At 39.6% G+C, this 20,495-nt stretch overlaps 1 protein-coding gene across 2 annotated transcripts in view; it reads left to right on the plus strand.

Annotated features, from left to right (window-relative positions):
* ITGA9 (integrin subunit alpha 9) overlaps positions 1–20,495 on the plus strand; it is a 216,824-nt gene that overhangs the window by 174,482 nt on the left and 21,847 nt on the right. For both annotated transcript variants that reach the window (XM_035552621.1, XM_035552622.2), the window contains 3 exons: positions 10,444–10,569; positions 11,163–11,282; positions 12,953–13,054. In XM_035552621.1, the coding sequence (XP_035408514.1) occupies positions 10,444–10,569; positions 11,163–11,282; positions 12,953–13,054 (348 nt within the window). The remainder of the gene's footprint in view (positions 1–10,443; positions 10,570–11,162; positions 11,283–12,952; positions 13,055–20,495) is intronic.

Below are 20,495 nucleotides of genomic sequence, written 5' to 3' on the forward strand. Positions count from 1 at the left end.
CAGAGGAGGGCAACAAAGCTGGTAAGAGGGCTGGAAGGCATGTCCTGTGAGGACATGAGACATGTCTAGTCTAGAGAAGAGAAGGCTGAGAGGAGATCTCCTTGCTCTCTACAATGTCCTGAGGAGGTGAAGCGCAGAAGGAGGTGCTGGTCTCTGTTCCCTGGTCGCTGATGACAGGACATGAGGAAATGGCACAAAACTGTGCTGGGTAGGTTCAGACTGGATATAAGGGAAGATTTCTTTACTATGACCGTGGTCAAACACTGGAACAGGCTTTCTAGAGGGGTGGTTGATGCCCTGTGCCTGTCATTGTTCAAGAGGTGTCTGGACAATGCCCTCAATAACATGCTTTAACATTTGGTTAGCCCTGAAGAGATCAGGCAGTTGGACCAGATCTTTGTAGGTCCCTTCCAGCTGAACTCTTCTATGTTCTAAGCATCATGCAGGCCAGCAAGCACTGACTTTGTGAGCCTGTTTAGATGAATCAACACAGAGGATATGAAAAAAACATGTTAACATTACTGAGATAGGAATCTTGTTAGAAACTGAGATGCACACATTGAAGCTTATTCTCTTCAAAGAGTTTGAAGTCTGGATGGTGAAATAAAGGGAAATTCTGAGAAAAAAGGGAGAAGAAATACTGTCTTCAGTTTTCCAATGAGAAAGTCACTCCTAGCATGTAACTTTTGATATTTAAGTGTAATAATTACTGGTGTAGTAATTGCTAGTAATGGAATATTTTTAATTACAATATTGTATTACTCTAGTTATTAATGGAGAGAGGTAGGCATAGAAGTAACTTCGTAAAAGCATCTGCTTGTCTCCGCTGACAATATAAAAAATAAATCTATTCTCCTTGAGTTTCCACTAAGACTTTGATATTTATCTCCAGAAAGAAATGGGTTAAACTTTGGTCTTGTGAGTCCTGCTTCTGCTCACCTTGAGAGTGCCAGTTATCTCAAGTCCCTTGTTCCTGACCCAGTGTTCCCCTCACTCTTTGGTTAGCATCCTATTATGTTTGGCATATTCATTTCATACTTTTCCATTCCTTCTGTCTGAGCAGGTGAGACCTGGATTGTGCCTTTATGAAAACTGGGTATCAGTAAAAGCTGGGCTGGAAATTCAGAAGCATGGAGGAATTGGAAAAAAAAATTCACTTTGCAAGTTGCCTTTCAAGTTAATGGCTGCCTGAGCATGGGACTGTAGAATAGTCTGTTATGTTCAATAAGGAAAGCTCTTGAAATAAACATTATTTTATTCATGTGAATGTTGAAAAAGTAAAATGGAGTCAGTTCCAGAGACTCAAGTCCTTCGTAGCTGATGACAGGTTACATTTTTAAGGCCAGTTTTGTGTAGCACTCATGTCATTCTTCTTCCTGCCATTTGCACAGTAACATCCATGAGGAGCAGGAAAACGTGCAAAAGACGAGTTAGAGCTTGCTGTCTTGTGAAAGGTCCCAGGCTGCTTGTGGTTTTTCTTCAGTTGTATCTTTGAGAGCTATTTGAGAGCACTTTTAAAACCTTAAATGTAATTTCTGCCTGCTTATTATCTGTAGGTTGCTAAACTCCAGCATAAGAATATGATGTTTTGGCAACTGCACTGCTGATGTTTAAAACTGTATACAAAGGGAGACTGCCAGAGCTCTCTGAAGTGGTAGCTGTGTGTGAGTGCTCTTTGAAGTACCTCATGAGATTCTCAGGCTCACTAGTGCAAGCTCCACCTACTGAGGCAAACCTTTGTATTTATCTTGATGTAGAAACCCCCTTGTTTGTTGGCAACCAGTTTAAAATTGTTTAGTTTGTGTCTTTTGAAGTTTCAGGTCTTGGCTCTGAAAGCATATATACACAGTCCCAGCATGTGAAGACATAAATATTTGGTGATAGTACTTTATGTAACAAAATATTGTTCCGGCAGTTATTTATGCTGCTGCTGGTTGCCACCATTGATAACATGTTTGTGTAGGAATGTTTCGGGTTTACAGCAAGAATTATTTTAGCCCTTTGTATTAGTCATCCCCCCTGTGGTCTCTTCATTTCGGTGAACGCTATACTCACAGTCACATACGCATATTTTGGCACTGTATTTAAAAGGCATAGCTAGATTGCTGCAGGAAATTATTCATTCCAGGGAGTGTATTGTACAAAACTTGGTGACCTTCTTGCCTCCTTCACTTTAATTGCTTCTTTAAATGACTGTTCCAAAACATTTTGCGTAGGTAGTTGAAGGTGGTTCCCCACCACCACCCATGTAGAGCATCTCTGTGATGGCAGTCTAATCAGGCTTTGCCTGGGAGCCCTGTCACTTGCAGGAGAAACTGGTGCATTTGTTGTGCCCTGGCATGACTGCGAGGAGAGGCAAGAACGTACACCATGTTCCAGCACAGCATGGTCACCTCTAGGCATGGGAAATGGGAGCCCAAAGCGGCTCAGAAAGAGCTCTCATAAGCATCTTCCTAATGTCAGCGTGATAAACTGAAGCTCTTTCAGTGAAGAGGAACTTAGTTCTCATTTAAGATATTGTTATACAGGAAAGGGTGCCTGGCTGTAAAATTATTTCCTGAGCTAGGATCTTAAAATAAATCCAAAGTGGAAAAAAAAGTTATGGCATTTTGCTTTACTGGAACCATTTGATAGCTATACAGAAGTCATGTCCATAGTTCCTATTTTCATGAAACTCCAGTTTGAAATTCCAGTCTTGAAAATTCTGTATGAAATTCCTGTTTTGAAAAAGATGTCTGATTTGTCTTTTTATACAACTGAATTTCAGGTAAAGAAAGAAGCCTTACCAAGTGAACTGGATATATATACCAGCTCTTAAGAGGATTCACAAAGGAAGCAGGAGGTTTGGTAGATAGCACAGTAATCAGAAGTTTTGCTGAGGTATAGAAAAAAATATACAGTAGCCTTTTTTTAAGCTTCCTAGACAGAGAATTCCCTTGTGAAGGAACTACTGAATGAGAGAAGATGAGTCAACATTTTTAAAATTTAATGTAAATTAATTTTATTTTAATGCTTGAGTGAATATGAGAGTTGCATCCTTTCACCATTTTCCAATGGGTGAAGTTGTTCCTGCCAAAAAACAACGAAGGAGGAAACTCAGGAAAGAGCTGACTGATTAATTGTTTTAACATACATGCCTGCCTTAAATGCTGAATCATAAGCTAGCCTTTTTCTTTTATAAATAACATACAAGATACTTGGTTAAAATGATAATTTGGAAACGAAGGAAGAGTTGAAAACAATGTTGTTTGTGTGTATAAAATCTCCCAACGGAGAAAGATGAAAGGAGAGTTTTCCTCACGGATCACGTGCCTGAGTGGGAATAAGCACGTTGTGTTGGATGTCTCTGCTGCCTTCCAGTCTTGGACAAGGTACCAGATAACATCAAAAGTATCAATAAACCGTTCCTTGGAGAAATGAGAACTCTGAGGATGTCCTGGAAACAAAGGACATCTACATAACTTAAAATACTTACTCTTATAATGAGGGTGACTCGTTTAACCTTCAGGTGTCTACCATAGATCAACGAGACTATTCACTGGAGGTTCCACCTTCTCTACACTGCCTCTGAAGCGACCTGGGGTGACTGATTTTATATATCTTTCTAATGCATTCAGATATCTGCTGTCTATCCAAATTGTTCAAGCCCTGCAGGGAATGTATTTATCTGCTTGCTCTTCAGAGCTTTTCATCCTAATATTAACACAGCCCATGAGGAAAGTCCAACAAGTAGGTAAAGAAGTCTCGTGCATTTAATGATGTTTTCTGCATCATAGGAAAGGCTTTAGAAATTAATGTAGCTGAAACCTAGCTAAAAGAGCGCTGAACTCCAAGTGATCTCAGAGGCTTTTTAAAAAGAGGTGTACCTTGAGATGTATTTTGTTGCCTCGTGTTGATTAAGTAGTTCATAATAGGGAGAGGGATTGTGCGTGTCAGAGATTCCTGTGCTTCAGCTGGTAAAGGCTTATATATCATAAGGAGCACATGTTAAAGGTAAATTGTCACTTTAGTTTCCATGTAAGGTGTACATTCTTATGCCTGAACTTTCTGTGGAAAGCATAGATACGAGTGTTCAGTTTTTCTTCCCACTGTGTTCATGTGGTGATGCCCTCTGTCCCGGAGAGAAACCACTGTCTTGCAAGTCAGGTACTTTAAATCAGAAAATCGTGCTCTTCTTACTAAACCGTGTACATCCCACTAGCCCTTAAGAGTAGTGCTTCTGTGCAGTGCCACTGAATATGCACAATGTGGTTGCAGTGCCAGTGCCTGTCTGCTGATGGTAAGTGCTGCAGGATTATGCTGATCTAACCCAGCTCTTTAATTAAGCTACACAGTTAAGCGTGTCAAAAGTACATCTGCAAGCGTTGCTGACAGGTTAGCACAGATTTCAGCCAAATGTGCTTCTGGTGTTCCCCTTCCAGCTGAAGGAGCAGGAATCAGAGCTATGGTGGGGTACTTCTCTATCACAATTTAATGCTTTAACATCTCTACTTTGCTGTTTAAATTTTGCATTTTCTCATGGCCATGCGTGCTTCCCTGTTGGATGAATCTGTGGAGTACTGCTTTTCCTTACCAGCATTGCTATTTTCAGTCAAAATCTTTCAAGTGTTGTGTAAAATGGGTTAATTTAAAAAAAAATCTTCGCTGTTGTTTCAGTGGCTCTTAAATTTATTGCCAGAATCAACAGAACTGCTCTGAATCAAACATATTTCATTATCTGTGAATATTAAACATTTTTGGCATATGGAGCAAGTACTCAGATAACATATTTACATAACTTATTTGTCTACTGTTGAAAGTCTGACCTTGTCTGGAATTTCTTGTCAGAGCCCTTTTTTTTCCTCAGTGTGTGTGACATGTGAGATTGCCATGCCTGTCAATTTGTCTCTGTTGCATTCACCTGCTATCGGGTGAATCAGTGCCTTTGAATCAGGACACATGCACATTTTCTCCCTGATATTAGGGTAAATGCGCTATGGTTAGCAAGAAAGACAAATAAAAAGGATCTGTTATTTATTATCCAATTTGTAAACTTGAACCACTGATTAGGCATACATACATTAAAAAAAAAAAGTTAAAAAAAAAGAAGAAATATGTACAAACTATCTGGCAGCAATTTCAATAAGACTACAGCCAAACTGTCCTTTGGAGCCAGAGTACTCCAAGGCTGATGAGAAAGCCATCCATTTCAGAGTTGAAAAATGCTAACAATTTTGTGAAACAACTGACCTGCGTTCAGCCCTTGGTCATGTTTTCTGCAGCTAAATGTACTGTTCCAAGTATCTTGTGTCTCATGATGTTTTCCCTGAACTTGGCCCCATGCTTTTTCCATGTTCAAAGGTGGGTTTGGTCTCATCACATGCCCTCACCGCTGGATTTTACCTTCTTACTTGTTTTGTATTAGCTTAGTTTTCTTGGCTTCCAGACTCTCACTAATAACTGATGATGATTTAGCTCAAGAGGGGAATCAGGCTTACTGGAAAAGCCTGGAAAATTTAAGTTTTAATATTGTAATGAATTTCTTTGCATTAGTGGAAATCTAATGCTGTCTATAAGGAATGGACTGAAGACATTTGCTTGCCTGTTTATCTTGTAAAATGCCAAACATTACATATGGGATTAGTGTTCAGCTTCTTATATGCAGCAACACAGCAGAGAGATTGCACTTAATGCTTCTTTGGGAGCAACAGCTACTTTCCTCTCATTTTTCGGTCTCATTCCTCCAAGGGGACTTGTATCGTATGCACATACTTAACCTCATACCAACTGCCAATTTCCAGTTTTCTGTGCCTGGTCCTCAGCTGACCTTTCCAGTCCAATGTTTGGAAACTGTATTTCATTCCCCTCACCTAGATTGCCATCTTGTGCAGGATACAGTGCTTTAGGAAAAAAAAAAAAAAGTCTCATCTTTGATGCATGTTCAACAGTTTGCGATAAAGTCTAGAGAGTAGTTACAGATAAGAAGAAAGGATGTTATGTGTCCCCTTAATGTGGGGAACAGAGCTGATAGGAGAAAGTGAATGTACTGAGGCTGCAAATATATTATTTCTCCTAGAAACCCCAAACCCAGTAAACCTATATCTGACCTGGATTAGAAATACGGGCAGTATTGCATTGATGCTAGGCTACCCTCTGTGTTCTCTGGGAGAGACATGGTGATTGTCCTCCTTGCACTGGTACTACCTTGCTGGAGCACCAAGCCCAACCCATAAATCCATGCATGTGCAGGAAAAGTCAGAGGATGATACTTGTGTTACATAACAAATCCAACATTTGTCCAGCCCTATTAAATATCCTATGCTTTTTTTTTTAAGGATGCAATGCATGTGGAATATACCTGACATGTTTTACATACAACTTTCACTCTGAAATGTCCTCCCACCACTTTCTTTTAAGGGTGGTGTAAGCTGATACGGTTAAAAATCATTGCTATGTTATGGGTTTGCCCTTGCTCTGCAAGACTTCTCAAATATTCAGCATCCACTGAAGAAGCCCTATGGAAATTAATTCCTTTTGGCAGATACAGCGTTCCTAAAGCATGAAGTAATCCACATGCTTTCTCTAGTGGTTACATCTTGTCTCTGAGAAGCTTAGTGGTTTCTGCTGACGACAAAAAATTGGCAGAGTAACCCATTGTGTAGGCCGTAATATTTAAATTTTGTCTTTCAGTCATGTTAATGGGCCTTTTAATGGGACAGTGAGTTCCAGTAAATAAATAAAGCTGGAGACTGACTTGTCTGAATGTGTGGTTGTTGATGGGTGGGATAGGTAGCATAAGGGATGGTCTACTTTTCTACACGATGACAGATTAGAAACAATGCTAGCTATTGCAGAGTTATGGTAACCTTTAGAGACCTGTTGTGCAAGGCACCAATGGCAATCCTCAGACTTTTATCTCTTCATGTTTATGCATGTTGCATGTATATGCTCACGTTGAATAGAACAGGAGAATACATACGTATGTATGTCTGTGATTGAATAGTGGTTTTCAGTTCCTTAGGTTTTGGATGAGTATGTAGATAAATCTCTTCTTAAAAATCACCACAGCTAAAATGAGGCCTGATTAGGTGTTGAAAGGAGGCGGTACCCAAAAGAACTTCTCCCTCTTTGAAAACTGCAGATGAATATTCTGGCATCCATGGATGTTCAAGAATGCAGGCGAGCTCTGAATGACGGGTGTACATTTTATCCATCTGCTGTTCTATTGTGTTTCCCTTTACCTTGGGGCTGAGCAGTGTAACAAAAGTACTTTGGGGCTTGAAGTAAAGCTAGAAAAAAATAATACATATGATGCACTGACATTAGGGTGTTTTTTTTCAGCATATGACAAGTTCTTCCTAGAGAATTAGAATGACTTTACACAAGGAGAACCTGATAAAAAGAAACAATTGTCAGTAAAATCTTGTGTGGGAAAATTTTGCTTTTGTTCTTGATGTTGGAGATTGGACTGTATTGCCAGTGTGCTGGGCTGCAAATAATTTTATACAGGTTTTAAAATGGGTGAGTGCTTTCTGGAAAAAGGAATGAAACAACCTCCAGCAGAGACTGCTCCAACACAGCTCCTTGGAAGTCCCTTCTTGGGAGGCAGCGGGGGGGGTCCTGCTTGGTGCCCTGCTTGGGCCACGGTTTTTATTCCCCAAGCTGCAGTCTCAGTGCAGGATTTAGGACAATCTCTCTTCTATACCTGTTCCCCTGACCCCATTTTTGTTGCTGTTTGTTTGTGTTAGGAGTCGGATGTTGATTTTTCCCTGAGACTACTGTGTACGGGGTGCAAAGGGAATAAACATCTCTTTCCACATCCCCTGCACTGCTCTGAAACCCCCCTTCTGCTATTTCTGTGGAATGTTACATTCCAGGTCCAGGAAAGATCGTTTTGTCAGTAGTCCTTTTCCTGCGAATAGGCTCCTGAGACTACATGGAAAATTCCAACAGGCCCTATTATGTCACGTACCTAGCAACTCCCAGACTTTGTCAGAGGCTTGTTATCTACTTGCACAGTTCTTGCTTCTGTAAATGGTAAGCATTTGCTTATGTAAAGCCCTTAAAAAATTTCCAGAAATTTTCTGTGTGTACAAGATTATGAAGTTGGTCGCAAGAAGAAAAACAGGTGCTTGGGTTAGTACTGTGTTTGGACAGAGAGAGACTCAAATATGAGCTCATGTCTTGATTTGCGTTTCAGAGATGCAGTTCAGTCTCAGCTTAAAGGTTTGTGTAAAGCTTTTGTCTAACTGGCTGGTTTTCTACATCTGAATCCTTCATTGATGACAGAGTTTAATGAAAAATTACTATACTTAGTTTTGTCTGACTGGTTGACTGAACCTTTCCTTTATGCAAATGAAAATTGATGAAAATAAGAGAGACAAAATTTAAATGACTGACAGCCATCCTAACAAAAACAATCAAACAACAGTGGCCAGTCCTTTGGGAAGTCTAGATTTCATCCTACCTCCACATGATCCACACGTTTCTAAGGCTTTTGTTATCTTTTTCCTAGCCCTGTGGCTCTGGCGTTTCTAAGAATGCTTACAGAACATGAGAGCTTCTCAGCTGCATTACATCCTTTCCTGCCCACTGGCTGTCAACATATGCTGATTGGTTGCAGATAAACAGATTGCACCTGAATATGAAATTGCTGCCTGGTGGAATTCACCCAAATTCTGCTAACCAAATAGTAGTGTCTACCTTCTCCATGTAAGAAGCGGCCTCTACCTTTGGCTACCAAAACAGGCTGTCAGCAAGCCACTGCTCTGCTGCAGAACAGCACAGGTGACAGACAGCAGGTACTTGGTCCTGCATGTGCCCCTCCTGACACAGACCAAGATGCTGAATTTAATAGCTGCCTTGCACAGGATTGCTGCATAGTTGGCAGAGAGGGAAGGGCATTTCCATATTCAGTTTTAGTCCCCTGGGGGTGGCTTTCTCTGTTTCAGCTAAAGAGTTTTGAAAAGGATGAGGTGTGTCCAAGGTTCAGTTTTAGAAAATCTAATCATTTAGAGGAGAGAGGACCAGATTTATGTTGCTTCATGCCAGATAATTACTTTCAGTCTTTTGAGATATTTCTGCTTTAGCTTGTTCTTACACTGTGTTTATACAGGATGTAAAGAAAGACTATTTAGAAAGCACGCCAAAAGCTCGGATAGTGCAGAAGCTCATACTGTTCTCTGTATATCTCTTGCATGAATCTAATGACATCTGTCCAAATGTCTGGTAATTCAAACTTTCAGGAAGAAAGAGCAGGTACTGAATAGATCTTGACTCTGCTGTTCTTGATTTAACATAAACCTTCTGGTAGATCTGGATCTAATTCCCATGTGAAAGTTCAAAGAAAATAAATGTCAGTGTGCTTTGTGTATCTCTTAGATACAATAAATAAAGAAAACTCATTCCAGATGATCTGAACAAGTACAGAACATCATAGTCTTAATTTTCAGTTGATCCCAAGAAGACTGTAAATGTTGGGTAGCTACTTGTGTCTGTATCTAATGGGAATGTAAGAACAGATTGTGTAAAGACAGGTTGTGAATACATACTTCAAAGAACAGATTATGAAGAGTTTGGGGGCCAGTGAAGCAGAAAAGCTACATCCTACCAAGAGACATGGCCATCACTTGTCTGGAAGATAGCATTTAAAATCTAGATAAACCTGTATTTATTTTTTGGGAACACCTTGGGTAACTCAGCTAAAAACTGCTAATGTGCAATTGGATGCAGAGCACGCAGTAATTTCATAACTGTAGCAACTTTTTTTCCCTCTTTCAAACATTTATGGTTTAAGTAAGACAGAAGTTTTCATCCTCAGGGTAGAGGATGTGGGGACATTAACAGCAAGATACGCAAGAATAGCACTTGGTGGTTTGTGGGAAAAACTCTCCCTCACAGCTTTTAAGGATGGGGAACAGGGGAAATTTGCTGATACTTTATTGTCATAAATTGTATTAAATTCCAATAGATTTTCTTCAGTAAATATTCATAAGCAGAAAAATGTGAGAAAGATTTTCTAGTGCAAGGTTATCTTGATTGAAGATCATTTTATCAAACCTTGGTACACTTCACTAGCTTCATCTGTTTTTCTAGACAAGTAAATAAGCTAAAGATGCATTTTTTTCATTATTTTTGTACTATTTATGCTGAAGGTAGGAGAACAGATGTGGTGTCCAGGATTGTGCATTTACACAAAGATTTCATTTTGCTCATGTGTTCTGATAAAAACTCTGAAAATGTCAAGATGGCCAAAGCATGAAGTAATACAGTTAAAAGAAAGGTAGTACAAAGGGCAACACAACTGACTTAAAATTGGTATGTGGCTTGTCTTTTTTTGACTCTTAATATGAGTACAGACATCCAACTCAGATGTAGGTGCCTTCTTTGGACAGGTTAATCCTATCTTCTTGTGTCTTTTATTGTAATTCATAATAATAATTGAGAGTATAATTGTGCTTGCAGGTTGGTCAGGACAAAGGAAACTGCTCTTTTCACAGAAACCGCAGTCCTTGTGTTGTTCCTCAAGAGAATGAAAATATTTTCCACACAATATTTGCTTTTTTCACAAAGTCTGGCAGAAAAGTATTGGTAAGTCCACCCATGACAAATTTAAACATACAGTGCATATTACAAAAGGTTTTGCAAAGATCAGCCTGAAGAACTAAAGCATACAGTTGACTAGAGCAGCTGCTGTATATAAACTAATACTGATGTGGGGGGATAGCTAGTTATGTTTGGGATATCCAGTGATTTTAATTATCTGATTTTTAAATGGATAGGAGGAAGGGGAGGTATCTGAAGCGGCAGAGTGCAATTGGTAACCAGAGCCCTTGCTCCCATACTTTGCTGAAGGCAGGTGGGGCTGCAGGGCCCTGTGCCGTGCTCAGAGCCTGCCTTGGATCTTAGATGCTGCAATTAATCTGCCTTGCTTTCATGCAGGTTTTGGTACCTAGCTGTCTTCAGTCTTGAAAGCTGCTGCAATTTCAACGCAGGAGATCTGGGTAGCAGATTACCTTGCAGCTTACCTTGCCTGTTTTAGTCATAGAATCATAGAATATCCCAAGTGTGAAGGATCTTTGGTGTCCAAGGATCATTGAGTCCAGTCAGCTGGAGTGTTTGCAGTCACACAGTTTTCAGTGATTTCCTCCTTTGCCTAACAGCTTTTTCCATATTTTCTATAGGACTGTGAAAGACCAGGCAGGTCCTGCTTGATTATACGCTGCAACTTAAGTTCACTAGCAAAAGCAGAGTCTTGTGATATAAGTATTTACACGCTGCTGAACACTGAAATACTGAAGAAGGTATGTGCTTCCTTCATCGTTTGTCTTAAATACCAACTCAAGTATGCTTATGTGCATCAGCAGACTCGAGATATGCATTACTCTTTCTGTTTACTAGTGTGTTATAAAAAAAATCACAGTGTCAAAGAATACAGATCTATTTATTAACAGTGTGCATGGAGGTGTTAATCCTAGTTCTTAGCCATTACCCATTATGACAGAAATAAATTAAGTTCAGAAATTTATACATTGAGAAACACCAAATGAGGTCCTTAATTGTATGCATGGTGTTAAGGCTAGGGAATTCTAAAAGTTGAATTGATTTCTGAAAGTTATCATTCTGAAAAATGAGAAGTGGACTAAGTGCATGTAAACTGTGACAAACTATCTATCATTCCCTCTGTGTAAACAGCGATGTGGCATTTTTTGTAATTTTTTTACTTCAAATGATTATTATTCAAAGAAGATGCATCACAACCATATTAATGCTGAGCTTGATGTTTGTGACAAGAAACAAATGGTTGCAAGTTGATTCCTGTCTTCTGTGAAGCCACTAAATGAAATAGCAAATCATTAAAATTTCTAGTGATTTACTGCATTTGCCCTGTTTTCCTGTACTTAGAAAAAATGCTGACTGTGTAGTTATGGCAAGATGTTGTGAGATTATTAGCGTATAAGAGAATCAGAGGAGAAAGCTGATAATATGAACCTACTAAAGTAAACCTGTCTTTGATAGCAGCTAGATTAAAAACGTTGGAGGGACTCCTTATTAGAGAGCAGTTTCTAAAGCAATACATAGCTCTGAGTTTTTCGAGCTGAAACCAACTATATCTGCTGATTTTTGTCCATATTTGAAAGCAGAAGATAGAAGAAAGGCAAGAAGTTTCAGGTATTTGTTAGCATGTAGCACGTAAAATGTGCTTCTGGGGAGTTCAGTCCTAGGAATAGTCAGGATTCATCCCACCTTTAAAAGACATACAAAGTTTACCCATGTTTTTGGATCAGTATCACCAACATGTGCCGTTTGCTACCTATCATCTACCCTCCCCAGGGTGAACAGCATTTGAATGACTAACCTATGAATTAAAATATTTTTTGGAATGTGTCTGTTAAAATGCAATGAGTAAAATATAAGAGAAACATATATTAATATGGGGAGATATACATTGAATATTTAAGATATTTGCAGTGCAGAAATTCAAATAATTAAGTAGTTTTTATCTTGGGTTATATTTGAGTCTATCCCAGCTTTCATGTATGTTTTTTCTGTTCATTTGAAAAACAAGTACAACTTTTGTTTGGTGGTTAATATTGAACTTGTCTGTAGTGATTGGCAATGTTCTGTCTTTTGCTTTTGTGGTAAAAATGGGAAACAAACAAAAAAACAACAGCCAAATATGAATGATGTGTTTAAAGTTCAAATATGAATGTTATGTTTAAAGTCCAACATACCTCATTTTATTCTAACCTGACATAATGTGCTTTGTTTTGTCTATTTTATGAGTGTAAAGTATATTTTGTCAAAGCAGGCTTTTAACTAGGATAGTACTTAACTCTCAACTCAACCTATGCTGCATGTTATCTCTATGTATTTATCACACTGGCAAATGTTTGATGTTTTTCTTTTGAGGTCTCTTGGTGATTCCCTCCACCCCACCCCAAATGCAGTTCTTCTTGTTCTTTCTTTTCAGGACAGTTCATCAGTCATCCAGTTTGTCACAAGGGCGAGGGTGCAGGTGGACCCTGACCTCAGGGTTGTAGAGGTGCCCAATGGGAGTCCAGAAGAAAAGCCAGTAAGTAAATGAGCCTGCAGAGAAAGGTTTTCTGATTCCAGTGGGCTGGGTATCATTAACAGCACTATGCAAACTGGAATTTGCATCTGGGCATGGGCTTGGCTAGCCAGTGAGAGTGCCCAGATTTTGTCTGACTAGACTAACAGTGCAGCTAACCTTGCCTCTGTGGTTTTGTTCACTGTGATAACCACAATATTGTGAATGATGTTACGTGGAGTAGGAGAATCTGTGTTGTACTAGCCAAAATTGTAATAGCCTATGAGGAATTTGTGCCAAAATTAGGTTTAGCTTCCTGCTCTGAGGTTGATGTCTGCTTTAATCTAATTCAGATTTTTCTTGAAAAATAGTAGTCTTAAAACCCCATCAAAGCTTTTTCAGATGTGCCAATAGAAAATACTTAGAAATGTTAATGATATTTTGGGAGCTGTGAAAATGGGCAAGGAGGGCTAAATTTATAGAGATTCATTGAACTGTTCCTTTGTGCTGAGCTGGTGGAATTCATGTACAACCTGATACTGCATTTTGTGTTAATCTGCATGAAGCTGGATTGAAAATCGAAGGGGAAATATTGAAGTTCAAAGTGAATTCACTTTGTAGTTTTGGCTGTAAGTAAAGCTCTACAGGGCCGTATTGATTCTTATGCTAAAGAAGAAGGTGATGAGTTTGGTTTCCTACTACCAAGTTGCCTAATGCTTATGCATGAAAATTGGACAGAGGGTCATACTCAAATTCAGCTTTCTCTTTGCCTGGATAAATTTATAAGTTTCATTTCCTATGTCTATCTCACATGAGGATCAAATTCAATTTTTCCTCTTACTGTGTATTCTTGGAACATAATCTAGGTCCTACCTCTCAGTTACCCTCTTATTCTCAGTGACTGTCATCACCACTAACTCATACAACCATTCTGTCATAGGCTTCATTAAAGTGAGTACTCTTGAGGTTTTAGTATGAGAGTATTGAGTTCAAACCACTTTTGAAAGAAACCGACATGCTGTATTAGAGCACTCATCTAGGAGATACTGGATTTTAAACACCAAAGGCAAAGAAAGAATTGAACCTGCATCTTACTATATTTAGTCTGAAATCAGAGACACTGCTACAGTGACCACTTTCACCATCATGATGTCTGCAACCTTGTTCACATTTCTTTTTTTAACCTTTGATTTTATTAGAACTGTCAGGGAAAAAAAAAATCTTTTATATGACAGGACCCCATTTTCTGTTTCTGTTTTATTTATTTTTGTCAGGTTTCTGGATCATTCTAAAGAACATTTTAAAAAATAGGCTTGGCAGCTGACCTGAAAAATATATCTAGCCTTCCCTGGGAATGTGCCTTATAAATGACCTGCAGCCTTGACTGCTAATGCATTGCTAGATATCTCTTTAGTTCTGCAGCTAGCACAATCTTGCAAATTTATGGCAAAACTTGACTGAGTTAACGCTTGACTGTGATACCCATGCACCAGTTGAAGTAGGAGAAACCAAGATCTCTCTGCCAGAGATTTTGATTTGTAAGTGATTTTGGAATGTCAGAATGATAGCTGCAGTGTCAAATGTGTGGGATTGCTATTTAATGTTCAATATTTAGAAATGCTTTTATCCAGGAATACAAGCTCTGCTGTATGTTGTTGTTATCTAATGCTTGGAGGAAAAAAATAAAAACTACAACATTATCCTTTTCCTGTTCCCGGAAAGCGTTTCATCAAGCCTTGAGTTGCAATGATTATGAAGTACGCTGTATGTGCTGGAAAGCTAGATGAATCTTCACACAAGAGCTTGCTCCTAGTTCCTGGGAAGCCCAAGCTGTAAAGGAGCATGCTTGAGATGTTGTAGCCATGTAACATCAATTTGTAATTTAAAGTCTTTTCTAATGTGAGTGCTATTTGCTTTCTCCTTTATGCTATTTCCATATGTCTGTTGGCTTCTCTATTGCTGTATGTTTTGCATACAGTTATGTTAAGGGAAAAAATTTAGACATGTGGTTTGGCTCAAGGTATTCATTTTTTTCCCTGCTCTCTTTTCTTGTGGAATGCAGAAGGGAGCAATACTTGTTGCAAGCCACAGCTATTCCACTGGAAGTAGAAACAGGAGAGAGAAAATGTCTTTGTTCATATTCCTCCCTTCCTTTTTAAAATCCCGTTATGTTTTCTTTTCATTGACCACAGACTGCTGTACCATATCCGTTTGGATAATAGCTCCTTCTGAACAGTTGTGCATAGACTTCCTGTGAGTCTGTTTATGAAAGTGTTCCCTAACAGAGAAACATGTTCTCTTAGAGACTTTATCATGGTAAATTTGAAAAGGTCTCTTTGCTGTCTACAACTGAATGTACACTTATTAAACCTATTTAATCTGTCCTTTAGAACCAGCTGCCCTTACTTCACTGGGCACTTTTACTATTTAGTGTATAATACCAGAGTGCAAAATATCTATATAGAAGACAAAAGAAAAAGGATGAATTATATTTGAGATGCTAGTTTAAGAAGTACCAATGGTGGCAGGACCACCCATATAAATATCAGTTTTGTCATGAACTCCAGTACCCTATTTTTAAGGGAGATGCAAAAGCTTATGTAAATATCTGTAAGTTGGGTACCAGGCAGTCTTTGAAATGAAATGTTCAGAAATAATTTCTGTGGATTTGGATATGGTTTGATGTGATTTGGGATAATGTATTTTCTCTCTCTGTTTACATTAGACTACTTAAACTCATACTGGATAAGTCACATGAAGGTGAACAGAGTTTAGATATCTCTTTGTGATGACAGTTGTATTAACATGAGTATATATTGGCTGAAACTGATGCATGATGCATTCAGGAGACATACTTTCTTTTCTCAAGCATTTGGGTTTCCATGAAGGTTTGGCTCTTTTCTTCTGTGCATGTGAGGCAAAACCAACGGTAAGTTCCATGAGACCACAGTGGTCAAACACCAGATCCAAGGGTTCATGTCCTGTGTGCTCTGCATTTGCGCAGGAGTGCTCTTCTGAAGCAAAATGACTGCCTTCTGTGAATGCTGGTGTGGAGGGATGAAGAGACTGGATTTCACTATGTCCAAACCTGCCAAATACCTCCAAGTGTCGGTTGTCAAAGTGAGGGAATGCAAAGCTGAGTAAATGAAGGGAGAGTCCCAACTAAAACGCATGCAGTTCCTGCAGCAAAATGCCCTGTAAAAAGCTGCAGGTTCCCTGCTGCTGATTTAAGCTGTCTAGTTTTAAGCTCAGCTCATATACATTTCATTAAGCCTTTGAACCGTTCTCTCCTCCTGGGTAATGTTCACTGTTCTCTCATTTTCTGACCAGTCACCCCAGGATTAATGCAACACATGCAAGTGTTTTTTTGTTCAGGATTTATGTTTGTGATGATATGCAAATATATTTGACAGAAAACAGCAAAACCAAAAACGATAAAAGAAAAGTTTATTGCATGAAGACCTAGAGCGTGTTCTGAGAGGTCTTTATATGCATAAATATATATGCAGAGTGATTTAAATGCGTATTTCCAAGCCTAAGCTTTAGCTGTCTACCTGAGACTGAACTTGGAAGACTCCTATCATTGGCCTGTTATCCATGTTGGGATCAGAAGGAGCAGGCTGTGGTACTCTGCCTGAACCTGGATAGAACATCCCAGCCTTTTTTAATGCACGTGGAAATACCTCCTCTTCTCAGCAATCCACTACCCTCACCCCCTTGTCTTTTAGACGTACTGAGCATTTTAGGCACCTGTTCTCTCCAGCTTACCTTTGAGGTGGATACAGCATCCTACCTAGCCTGGCTGAAGCCGGATGTGAGCCTTTTCCAGAAGCTGCAAAAGCCCCCTTTCTAGCAGGTTATTTGCAGCCTTTTTGTTTTCACTGGGCTTTGTTTTTGTTTTCTTGTTTTACCTTTCCATCTGTTACTGTAACAATCCCTTTAGAGATTGTTTTGTCTTTACTGTGCAGTCTAGCAGGTTGAAACACAGAGTTGAGTAAAGGAACAGAACTATACAGAAAAACAACAAAATACAGATAATTTCATGGTGTTAGACACAAACAGGTAGCAAGGATACTTCAGGTCTGTATTCCTCAAGAGATTCCAAGTTTTTTGTTAGTAAATGTAAATATTTATAGATAACACATACTATAGATGTAATGTGCATATACACATGTGTACGGATGTGTGTGAGAATTATGTCTTTACTGGAAGTCCCCTCAAGTATAATGGCACTTGAATAGACTAGTCTGCCAGCAGTGCAGTGTGGTTTGAAACACCAGAAATATTTTGGGTGATAATACAGAAATAAAATAGTGTTTTTGATAAACCCATGCCTCTCCTGGTGCTGGGCTTCATGATACAAACACACAAAATTCAATCAGTGTGGATAAGCAAAAAGAAATGCTTTTTAGGAGGGAGAAAGGAACATTTTACAGTTACTCATTTCTAACCAAATTTTGCTGAGTTATGTTTCTTGTCTTCCTGAGTCCCAGTGCAACAACGTGCTCCTATTCTGCTAAGGGCTTAAGCGTAGTATGAACTTCAGGTTTTTGTGGATTTCCTGCTCAGTTAGGCTGTAAAACTCTTGCCTACATACTTTACTGAAATAAGACACTAAAAACTTATCTGATCCTTTTTGATTTATTCACTAAGACTATCAGAATATAACAAGTGATTGGCACAGGTAGAAGATGCCCTTGTCCATACACATTCAACCTTTCAGAAGTCGCTGGTAGGGTGCAGTTCTCCATTAATTTACAGCAGGGCAATTACATTGTGTAAAACTTGATTGACACTTGAGCTATGTACAGCTAAAAGGCGGACTAAGCTGCCTCCCAGGCTTTCCTGCTTTCAGATCCCACTAGTACAGTGTGAAATGCAAATGATAAATATGAAACTAAAACTCCTCATACATTGTCAAGACAACTGTGTTTTTTGTGGCCTTTCCCTGGTGTTTGGTCAGAGGCTGAAAACAAGCCTATAATCCACTCCATATTTTATGGCTGTTGCATGTACTTTCTCCAAACCAGACGGCTGCCGCCCCCACTGCCCTCTCTCGGATGCTTTCCCACACACAACCCCTTATCTTCTGCATCAGTCCCTGTTATCACTCCCATCTTCTCCACAAGTCATGGCTGTGGGATGTGCGCTGGGCTAGGCACTGCCTTGTGCTCCCTGTCCTGTCAGCTGCCCCACAGGGGCTGTTCTGCTGGAGTGGCTGGGACGGGGAGGCCAAGTTTGCTCAAGGCTTGCTTTCAGAGGCTGTGCAATGGTCCACAGGTCCAATGGCAGGCAGTGGCTTGTGCATTTCTTTTTGGTGACATCACCCTCTCTGCCTTCAACCTCCTCCTCTCCAGGATGACTTGCTTCCATCCCTTCCACCACTTACTGTACTGATTCTTCCCTGACACTCCCAACATGTGATGAACACAAACCAGATGCTCCCAGTCTGGTTGATTCGGGACTTGGTTGGTTGGTTGGTTTGTTCATTTTTGTGTTTTGTGTATTTTTGGCTGCTTTGTTTTGTTTGTTTCTTCAGCAAAACTCATTGCTGTGACTGCATATTAATGCAGGCAGTTTTTGATGGCTTGAGAGGGATAAGGGCATTAAAATGCATGACATCTCTGCTCCTTTCCAAACCACAAAGCCATGAACAGGGTATTTTTTGTGCCTGTCAGTTGATTCCAGACTGCTAGAAGGCAAACTGATAAGAAGCTGTTGTTACTCTCTACTCTCTCAGTTACGATAGCTTGATCTGTGACTGTGTAAGATAGAGCCAAGCTATTCTAGCCAGTGCACTTCAAGCCCCAGATGTGGGGTTTTTGCTGTAGAGATGATGTATGATTTGCTCTCTGCAGCTCTTACTGTGTCCATCTTTTGGCAGCACAAGGTACAGGTCTACTGTGCTGGAGGTTGTGTTATGTTAACATTTACTCTCTGAGTAGCGGAGACAAGGCACCACCTCATCTTGCATCCAGTGAGTGTTTAAAAGGTCTCCTTTCACTGAAGATGACAGTGTCTAATCTGTTAGAAGTTTATTGTTTTTTTTTCCTTTAGAGTCCTAAAGGAAAATAACATTATTGCCTTATCATCTAAGAAATAGTCATCTGACTTGTCTCTGCAAGATGGATGCTAACCATAGCCTCTGTGAGAAATGGACTGCCACATCAGGTCATCTTTCCAAGCTGGCTCAGAAACAGGAGGAAGACACAAGATTGGTCTTTGATCTGTCTGTCGGGTATTTCCCTTATGAAAGTCTTGGCTCTGAGGGAGGCTCTGCTGCCTAGGAAACTTTCTCTGTTCACTAAAATATCTTAAAAAGCTTGACAAAGGCCTTGTGCTGATGTATGAAATGCTAAAATGATTCTTTTTCTCAGAGAACTGGTCCATGTTTGAGAGCTATTTTGAGCATTGTAGTACTGGTTATATGAACATGTTTGGAAAATGCTATCTATGTATAGTAGCATTCCTGTCTATTTGTTGTTTTCATTTCTTGTTGTCATCAAATACCTGACAATATCTCATTGACAGAAAAAGCAGTGCATGTGAATCAGCTGTATTCAAATTCCTCCACCAGGAAAGTTGTGGTCTTAATCAACATTAGTCTGTGAAACTGAGATGAAGGATCTTTATGAGTACTTCTTTATGGGAGCACCATGACAAAATGTAGCCCAATCCATTTGTTTCTGTCACATCTGTGCCTTTAATTTTTGTGGGTGTTTGCTGAAGTTGGGTATGCTTACGGAAACAGAGAGATGTCTGTTAGAAGGACCTCTGATGGGCCATCTTCTCCTATTTCCCCTTCAAACCAGGACTGTTGCCCACAGCAGCTCAGGATCCCCATGGCTTTGCCTGAGCCTTGGAAACCTACAAGGATGGAGAACCCAGAGCCTTGTTGCGGCCTCTTCCAACTTTGGGTTGCATAATTGTATCTGACTCTAACTCCTGGATTTTCATGTGCTTTTAACTACCTTTTTGTTGTTGTTGTTGTTTTTTTTTGTTTAAAAGATTGATTTAACAATTCCTATCTGTGAAAGGGTTTGGATGTTTTTCAGCAAAGATGAGGTTTATGAAGGAGGGAGGAAAACTCACTACTTTACCTTCCAAAGCAAATCAAACCAAGGCCAGATAAAGCAAACGTGTACTACCTTTAAAAAAAATTGCCTCTCTGCATTTGCTGGATATTAAATTGCAAAATTTAACAAAGAAATAGCCAACGCTGAGAACTCTTTTTGAGTTTTCCACTGAGGAGCTGATTTTGATTGAAACAAGAGACTGGAAATTCACACAGTGTATACATGTGGTATAATCTGCTCCCATTTTCTTCTTAGAGCAGACAGTTGAGGAGAGCATTTTGTAGGATGTATTTCCCTGTCATACATGGTGTACAAAAAGAGAGCAGAGAACAGCAGGGGACTGCTCTTTGCATTCCCAGAAGAACTCATGATTGCACGTGCCCTTCCAT

This window comes from Cygnus atratus, chromosome 2 (genome assembly GCF_013377495.2).
Source record: "Cygnus atratus isolate AKBS03 ecotype Queensland, Australia chromosome 2, CAtr_DNAZoo_HiC_assembly, whole genome shotgun sequence".
In the NCBI taxonomy this organism is placed as follows: domain Eukaryota; kingdom Metazoa; phylum Chordata; class Aves; order Anseriformes; family Anatidae; genus Cygnus; species Cygnus atratus.